The following is a 9501-nucleotide window of genomic DNA, read 5'->3' on the forward strand; positions in this document are numbered from 1 at the left end:
CAGTTTGCTCATCTGTGCGTACCCCAACCCATGAGGTTCTAGTGGGAACTGAGTTAAGTAATCTAAAATGATAATTTTAAAAGGTACATGAGTGCCTAGAGCCTGCTCTTCAGTAGGAACTCAGCATTTTCAGAATTAAAGGAAAGTGAATTTCATAGCTGTGGAAACTGAGGTTCAGAGTAAGTCAGGGGACTATCTGACCCCGAGTCCCACTTTTACTCTGTTACACTAAATATCCACTTTTACTCTGTTACACTGAATATTCTGAGGGCTGTTTTGCCAAAGATTGAAAACTTTTCCTTTATTTCTGAATGTTGATGAAAAATGGAAGCTTACCTGAAAAAGGAGACCAGAAGCTTCTCCCTTCAGGACCCTGTGTGTCACTGGGATGTGCTGCGGGATGGACTGTCCCCAAGGGGAGTGTCTGGGGCAGCTCAGGGGCCCTCAGGCCTCCATTTCTTCCTCTAAGCTGCAGGGAAGCAGGTGACCACAGGTGCCTCAGCTTTCTCTGTGCTGGAAAGGTTGCAGGTGACTTTGCAGGTGGTGGCAGCCACCGTGGTTTCTGCCGAGTAGGTGGCACGCTGGAGAGGACAGGGTGGGGACAGCAGGTGGCAGCGAGGTAGCATGGTGCCACCTGCAGGGTGCTTGGTGGGAAGCAGTTGGCCAGGCACAGAGCTTGACCCTGTTTTGTCTGGGGCTCCTTGGGGTCAGCTGCAGTCCCTCAGGGTGGATCAAGATGTGTCCTGCTTGTGCTGCCCCCGGAAAACTCCCTGGAATCCCAGCAGACCAGCTCGGGCACAAGAGCCAAGTTCGTGCAGAGAATGAAATCACCCTTTCAGGCCCTGGACCCTTCAGCCTGGAGGATTCCTGCACCAGGCAAATCTGGAGATTAACGAGTTGGACTGATTGGGGGATCCTTGCAAATTAATAAGCTCTAGCAGTTCTGCCGAAAAAGCCACGTGCCTCCCTCCCTCACACCCAGATGGAGACCATAAATATCATCGTCCGCTCGGGTCTGAGCTTAAATCTAATCACAAATGGGAATTGCCTTTTAAGTGGCCCCGAGCATGACTTCAGCTCCTAATTACCCAGCCAGAGGCCAGACACTCCCCTTTATGTGAAGATCTTTCCTAAAGGAAATACCTTCTAGGAATTCTTATCCCGTCAGGACGGTAAAACCACTGGGCATTTGTGCTCCATCTGGGGGCGCCAGCCATGGCCACGTGTGCCACCGAGACCCACCCAACCCCAGCGGGTGCCAGCTCGTGGTGGTGAGCTCGTCCCCCAGGCCAGCGTGAGGGTTGGGCCGGGCCTGCCTCGAGCTCCACGGAGGAGTGCCCGTCCTCCTCGTCACCCGGCCGCCCTCCCTGGCACCAGGCTTCGACACATGGCCATTCCTTTATTTGCTGCTTCAATAGCTACCTATCAATCCTGGCATTAGAGGCTGAAGAAACAAAAATAATCACACTTGATCTATTTTTTTGAGAAGTTTATCATCATATTTTATGGATTTATTTTTAATATTTTAATTATTATATTATAATAATTTGTTGGATAAATTAATATTATATTAATTTATCCAACAAATATTCGGTCCTTACAAAATATCTATCCCAGACATTAGGTACAAGGCCCTGGCCTCCTGGAGGTCATATCTGGGCAGGGACGATAGACGACAGCAACCAGAGAGTGAAATATCTCCTGTTTCAGATGATGGCGTATCTCATGGAGGTCACTGTGTGGGGTAGGGCAGAGGAAGTGCCGGTGCATTTTGGCTGCAGTGGCTTGGGCAGAGGTGAAGGAGGAGGCCATAGATATCTAGGGGACGTCATACCAGAAGCAGCAGTACCGAGATTCGTGGCTTGTTGGAAGCAGAGGAAAGCTTGCGGCCCTTGGTTCACGTTGAAGAGAGGAGTGGGGCAGGGCAGGTGCTCCTAGGGGCTCTGGGGCAGGTCTGGTAGGGCCTGGTTGTCCTGGGGACTGGATCCTGGGATTGCCCTGGAGAGGCCTGAGGGCTCTGAGCAGGATGTGTGATAATGGCAAAGATGCCAGGAATCACGTCCCCTGCCACTGTCCTTCCTCAGCAGAGTGCCACACCAGAGCCTGGGATCGGGCCGTTTCCCCTTGGAAGAACTAACAGAGTGGCATCAGAGCAGGGTAGGGGGGCGCCCCGACCTCCCCGGCCAAGCTGCTGTCTGATCCCGTTTTCCCTGCCCTGGTCCTACCTGTCTGAGCCGCACTGCCTGTCTCCCACTGAGTAGCTCTTAGAACAGCCCCCTGCTTCCTTCTATCTCAGATCCGCTGACTTGACACCTAGGTCCAATCAGAACCACGTCCACTACCAGAGACAGTCACTCCAGATTCCTCATCCCAAGACTGGGCCTCCTGTGCCTTAAACTGGCTACACACAACCAACTACCCAGTGTCAGTGTAAAATAGCAATGGCAGACAGACGCACTTGAGAACCTTAACTCCAGACTAAATTGGCTGTGTGACCTTGGGCAGGTAACTGGGCCTTTCTGAATCTCCTTATTTATAAAACAGGGACATTTAAATCCATCTGCAGGAAGGTGAGAATTGAAATTCATGTATGGAAAGTTCTTGGCACTCACAGGTCTTTAATAAATAACCAGAGACACCACAGATCATCATCTTCTAGATCACTGTCCACTTTATGTCTTGATCCCATTTTAACAACCTGAAAATCTACATGATTTCTGATGCAAAATTATTTTTAGTGCAGCGAAACGTGTCGGCTTTAAGTTATGTTGCCAAAGGGGTGACGTAACCTGCCCGAGAAGCCTGTCCCTGAAGTGGGCTCATACTGCACCCAGGGTCATGAGTTCCATGAACTTAGCTGACATTTTTGATTCACTGTATTTTCTGGCCCTGTGCTAGCTACCTGGGGCACCAAGAAGTTCAGATCTGGCTCTGTCCTCACAGACATGGACAAGATAGACAAGCCAGACAACAGCTGGTCCCAAAAGAGTGAAATATCTCCTATTTCAGATGATGGCATATATCATGGAGGTCAATGTGTGTTCACTCCCCCCACCCAGGACACTCCTGGGTGGAGCTGCCATTGCCAGGAACCCTGCAGCCATTCAGGGCTGTGGCCCGGAGCGGGCTGCTGGGCCTTCCTCTCATGGAGCCTCAGGGGGGCGAAGGCTTTGGCTCCCGGGGACGTGTTTCTTCATCCCTAGAGTCAACGCCGGGTTGAGACAAGCCTTGCTTCCCCAGCTCTGCTCCTGGCCGTCGGGGAAGACCAAGTCAGTGCGTCTCCTCTCTGCAGCTTTAATGAGAAGGCGTGTGTGGTGCAGTGCTGTGAGCTGCAGAAGGAAACATTGTACTGAATCATGGTCCCTCTGCCACATCACCAAACTCAGGCCTCTTTGAGGCCAAAATACTGGAAAGATAAATCGCACTGAAAGAGGGCTCACATGGAGCTGCAGAGTGTTCTAGAGGACACGTCTGCCTGGCCGCGGGTCTGCGTGCCGCCTTCTGTCTGCCCTAGGGGGCTCTGGCAGAGGTGCTGTCTCCACAGTACAGCGGGGTCCACGCTGCTCACCAGTGACCTGCTGGTGCTTCACTTCCTCCCTGAACAAAGGCCACTGGCGGCTTGGGCCACCGTCACTTTTGCAGACCACTGGTACCCAGGCACGTGCAACCTAGAAATGCAGGGCTGTAATCCTCAGGGAGCGAACTTGGACCAGTCTTGGACGGGAGCTGGTCTTCCTTTCTTTCTTTCTCCCTCTGGAGAGAACACTAGGGATCCAGTGGTCCAGACAAAATGCAGCAGCCAGCTTCTCAGGAGGACGTGGCCAGTCCCTCGGAACACCTTGTGTACTCCTCTCCCCGTTTCTTGCCTCATTTCTCTTTCTCTTTCCTCCTGCTTCCCTGGGATTGCACCTGCCAATCAAGTGTGAATATTCGAGTTTTTGCCTCAGGTTACATATCTTTAGGAAACCTGGGTAGAGATAGAGTATTGTGACTGAACTCGACCTTAGAGGTATCCTAGTTGAACACTTTTATCTTAAACAAGATAAAACTGAAGGTTGGTGGGGCAGAGGCAAACTGAATCATACAAACCATTTTCTCCAGCCCTTAGGTTGGGTATTCTTTAACATCACACACACACACACACACACACACACACACACACACACACACGAACGTGTGCATATGTAGACACATATGCATGCATAAACACACATGTGCATATATATTAAATATGTGAAACCTTATTGATAGTCACATGCTGTGGAACTCTGTTTTGGTCAACGCTGGACATGTAACTTATATAGCAGTGGTCCCATAAGATTATAATGGAGCTGAAAAATTCCTGTCTTCACATAGTGACGTTGTGGCATCATGATGCTGTAGCAGAATGCATTCTTGTGTGTTTGTGGTGACGCTGGTACAAATAAATCAGCTACACTGCCAGTCATACAAAAGTCTTGCACATGCACTCATGTGCAGAATGTAACACTAGATCGTGGCAATAGATGGCTATGTTATTGATTTGTATATTTACTATATGCTATTTTTGTCATTATTTTAGAGTACTCCCACTTGTAGAGGGGTTGCGCCAACCACAGCTGCATACATCTCTTGTTCATCACGTCCCCTGACACACTCTTTCTCTTGCGCCTTAATCTCTTCTTGTTTCGTGCATCATGACCTGGGAACCTGTAGTCCACATGGAGCACAAAGCCTAGGTGTGTAGTAAGCCATACACTCTAGGTTTGTGCAAGTCTGAAGCTTGCATAATGTTGAAATGTCTCAGACCCTCATTAAAGGATGCATGGTTCCTTTGCTTTTTCTTCCCTCCTCAGAAATAGCAGATAAGATCTACAATCTCTTCAATGGCTATACCAGCGGGAAAGAGCAACAGACTGCCTACAACACCCTCCTGGATCTGGGTTCCCCCACTTTACATCGAGTTCTCTACCACTATAACCAGCACTATGAGAGTTTTGGAGAATTCACCTGGCGGTGTGAGGATGAGTTAGGCCCCAGGTAACCAATGGACTGCACTGTCTCTTTTAAAGTTTCTTTCGAATTTTTGTACTTCTAGCTCCATAATACTGTTGCTGAGATTTCCTGCATGAGCTTAGGTGCTCAGAGAAATAAGTCCTCTGGTTTCTGATGGCCTTGGTCATGCAGATTAGTTTGTAAAGCTCTTTAAGCAGTCAAGTCATGAATGCATTTCCTGAACTCGGGAACCCTTTGCTCCTGACCTGCTTTGCCCTCTGTATCATGCCGATGCTCAATTCCAAATGCCAAAACTGTAGGAGCCCAAAGCTCAGTCTTGGGAAAGGAAATTAGGAATTTATCAAGAAGTTTATCCAAAAATATTTATTGCACAAACTTTGCATATGTTATTTGCATAATTCAGACCTATTTTGAGTTAAATTCCTCATTCTCTTGGAAAGCAACATGAGAGTTGTTAAAGGCCCTCCTTGACCTTATTCTGCCCTAAGTTGCAATGGCACAGGGCTTACCAGCATCCCCTGGCCCCAGGCTGCTCCCCTCTGCCCTCCTTTCTTCTGACATTTATTGAGTACATACACAGTTCTAGGTTAGGGAGAATAAATGCCACAATTTGAATAGTACTAACATTGCATATTTCATCTTGATTTCTAAGGGCATTTGGAGTCTTTGTAAATTTCTCTTTTGTAACTCAAGAGTCAGAAGGAAAATTGGTTAATGAAGAAAGTGAGCAGGGGAAGAAATGTGGGTCTCACTGTAAGATCAAGCTGGCTACTGACTGTTCCCTCTCCTCCCAGGGGCCTCTTTCCTGTGTAATACTGGTCTTTTACAGAAGAAAAAAGATGTTAGAAGACATTGTGTTGTTTCATTAGCCCATAGAAAAACAAAGCTTTTCCTCTCAGTGTCAGGGATCTCGGGGAGGACCAAAGGAGAGGGAAGTCCTCTGCCTTCAGCTACATCAACCCACTCTGGGGCTAGCTGAGAAAACGGGCCTGTGGGTACAGACTTCCCTGGCGGAGGCCTCCAGATTGAGTTAAGGGTGAAAATACTCGGAGAGTTGTGCTGTTTCCAAGAAAGAAGGCTCCAGGGTCTGAGATGGTCAAGGGCAGACCCAGAGTAATTTTTATTGAAAAACCAGAATGTGAGCCGTGACAGCCTCCACGAAGGCTCCATGGGGTACTTCAGTTTGCTCTTGGGGGGGGGGGGCAGGATGCCTCCCACATGCTTCCTGAAGGTGTTTCAGAGGCTGTTCTCCCTCTTCCTCTGCTCCTGTTCTTCAACACCCCCCCCCAGGAATTTGTTAGCAATGACTGCCATACAGTAGGATGGATTAAGAGGAAGGGCCACCAATGTCCTCACTGCTGACAACTTTCGGAAAATCTTCTTGGCCAAGCAGCAGAAACTGATGATACAGTATAGATCCTCAGACTGAGAAGCTGTTTAGGCGGGGGAGTGTTGTTTGATTGGCGCTGACCTGCCATCGGAGTCAGGAAATGTGCCCTTCCCTGCAGAGACTCCCCGCCACTCTTGGCCCCTTGACTTTGCTGCCGAGCTCAACACCTTCCCTCCAGCATCACCCTGCCTGGCTTCAGTGTGGCCTCTTATGAAAGCACGGAGACCGCCCCTTGGGGACGCTCACGGCCAGGACAGAAGAAGAGGAATGAAAGGAGCATGGTTATTGCCCTTTGAGAGTTCATTCTAAATAGGGTGCAGAAAACTTCCAGCTTCTGGGAGGAAATGTTGATTAAACTAGAAAAGGGAAGTTTCTCTGCATGAGCCCGGCAGTCAATAAACATTGCAAGGTGCATTGTTGGTTGGGTGTTCCAGAAGAGCACGGTGCAGCCTCACATGAGCTTGATCAAATAAGAGAATCTTCCTTCATGAGCTTCAGGTCACTTAGGTCTTTGAATAATTAATAATAATAATAATAGTAATAATAGGTGAGGGAATCCTTCTGCACTCATCCTAAGTGTTGAGTGAGAGCCAGGGAGGCCTGAGGACCAGCTCTCAGGCAGCCTGATCTCTGACAGCAGCGGGTGCCAGGAAGAAGGGGCTGCAAGGGTGAGTTGTTTCCCCAGCTCTAGGCTGGAGGCTCTCAGTCTGTATCCTGACCCAGGGGATCACTGCTTTCCAGGGTGTGTGAGCTGAGGCAGCCCACTCCCCCCTCTGCTCTCCAAGCCCTTCTTCCCCACTCTTTTGACTGGGGCTTACTGGTATTGACGGTGGCCTCATGCCTCCTGGGGGAGATGAGAGTCTGGACCATGAGCTTGCCTGGAGGTTAGCCAGGTGACATGTGCCACTGACAGTGTTCATGCCCAAAGACTGACCCCATGTCAGTGTGAGCTGAGGGCACAGCTGTCCTGGACCTCACTGTGCCATCATTACCTCAATGCGGACACCGATGGTCACATTTGAACGTCCCCTCAGTACACTCTACCGGCTGCTCTCACCAGCTCAGACAGAGCCTTGAAGGGGGACATATTCAGCAAAGCACAGCACTTGTCATTTAGTGATGATGAATCAACGGCTTTGAAGAAAATTGATTTGATTTGTCTTCCAAGACTGCCGTCCCCATCATTCTAAAAGGTGTATGTTCCCACTAAAATATTAGGGTTTCTTTTTTTCTCTTGTTTATTTTTTCTTATTACATTTTCTCTCCTTTCTCTTGGTGCCTACCCCACTGTGCACAGTCAGCCCTTCATTCTCTCGTTCATTACCTGGATCTGCTGTTACAAGTGCCAAAGGTAGAACAGTCCACAAAGCCCATCAGCCCCCGCCCTCTTGAAGTTTGGAGTCTCACACTAATGGTGGCTCTCTGTCCTGCCTGCCTTTCTTTCTTTCTAACCTAAGTATCCTCCATGCTCCGTCCACAGGAAAGCTGGCCTCATCCTCTCCCAGCTTGGAGACCTCAGCAGCTGGTGCGACGGACTCCTTCAGGAGCCCAAGATAGGCTTGCGCCGCAGCGCGCTCAAGTACCTGGGCTGCCGCTACAGCGAGATCAGGCCCTACGGACTCGACTGGTCAGAGCTCAGCCGCGACCTCAGGAAGACTTGTGAGGAGCAGACCCTGAGCATCCCTTACAATGACTACGGGGACAGCAAAGACATCTGACAGCACGGGGCCAGCGAGTGGCTGCCAAACTGGGGCAGGAGAGCGGAGGGGGACATCTGGGTGGGTTTGTGGGTTTTTATCATTTTTTAATGGAACATTGAAAGCTCCAGAGATGACACCCACCCCAGGGAGGAAGGGGTCCTTTCTCCTTGCAAACTTCTCCAGTCTGACGCGCTCCTTCGGCACCATCAGTAAGCCCGCCAGGCAGTGGCTTCATGCAGCACCATTTTTTTTCTTAGAGGGTTACTTTGGGACTTGTGTTGGTGTTGATTTGTTTCATCCTTTTTTTTAACCCTCAAGAGTCCTGTCCAAATGCTCAAGAGTTCTGTCATACTCCCACAAAGGTTCCACCTGGCCGAGGCACCTGCTCTTACTGAGTTCCTGAATCCACTGCAACTGGGGACACAGGGGGAGCTGGAGAGCTAGGCCTGCACCGGGCCTGACCTCAGGCCTTCCTTGGGAAGCGTCTTGCTCTGGGAGCCCCAGCCCTGCTCACAGAGGAAGACGCAAAGCAAACTGGGGGACTGGCCCTTGTGTGTGCATCGCGGTTTCCTCCAGGCCTTCGATGGCTGTCTCCACCCCTCAAAGGTGAAACCTCGCCGCCGTGATAGCCCAGTGAGCCTCCTGGGTTTCTAGGTCTACAATTTTAAGCCAGGACTAGAATTAAACCTCCCTCAATGGGGCTCTGCTCTGCCCTCTGAACACCATTATCTTTCAGCAGTGGCAAGATGCCCCCTGTGAAATCTCCTGGAAGGAGGCGTTCCTCAGTGGCAATTAGATGTCACTGCCAAGTGCACCTTCAGAGACGTCTCCCTGGGAGACTAGCTGGCAGTTCACAACCTACTGAAGTAAGCAGCATTTAAACAAACAAACAAACCCATGCCTCCTTTGAAAGGACCTCTTCAGACCACTAACGTGCACCCCAACGCCTGGGTTCTCAGCACCTGCCCCTCACCCGGCAGGTGAGGCTGGGTTCACGTTTGGTCCGGTCCAAGAGGGGTTGGCACGTCCATGTCAGTGTTTCGGTGAATTAGAGCTGTTATTGATCTCCAGAAAGGTCTGTCCTCTCTCTCTCCCCTTGCTAAACTTGCTGAGTTGCTAGTTTTGCCAGTGGTTTCCCTGAGGACCATCAGCGGGAGGATGCCGCGGTGGTCGCCACCTTCTGGCTGCTGGCATAGCAGAGTTTCTGTGCAGCCAATCAGTGCTGAGCCACAGCCCCACCCACTGCCTGAGCATTGCACAGAGGCCCAGCTAAGAGGAAGCCAGCCCTCCAGAAACAAGCCCCCGGGGCCATGTCGGCCATCAATGGCCTTAAATGCCCACACCTCACTTTCAGCCACCCTTGTTTTGTCTGGGATGCCTTATGTGGAAACCCACCACAGAGGTCATAAAGGAGGT

At 50.2% G+C, this 9501-nt stretch overlaps 1 protein-coding gene across 2 annotated transcripts in view; it reads left to right on the plus strand.

Annotated features, from left to right (window-relative positions):
- Positions 1–8357, plus strand: part of ASTN1 (astrotactin 1) — a gene marked incomplete at its 5' end in the record, with an annotated part of 280379 nt that extends 272022 nt beyond the window's left edge. For both annotated transcript variants that reach the window (XM_081298255.1, XM_081298256.1), the window contains 2 exons: positions 4836–5019; positions 7866–8357. In XM_081298255.1, coding sequence (XP_081154381.1) covers positions 4836–5019; positions 7866–8103 — 422 coding nt within the window. In that variant the 3' untranslated portion in view covers positions 8104–8357. The remainder of the gene's footprint in view (positions 1–4835; positions 5020–7865) is intronic.
- Between the last annotated feature and the right edge of the window lie 1144 nt (positions 8358–9501).

This window comes from Spermophilus citellus (genome assembly GCF_964194105.1).
Source record: "Spermophilus citellus genome assembly, chromosome: 6".
Lineage (NCBI taxonomy): Eukaryota > Metazoa > Chordata > Mammalia > Rodentia > Sciuridae > Spermophilus > Spermophilus citellus.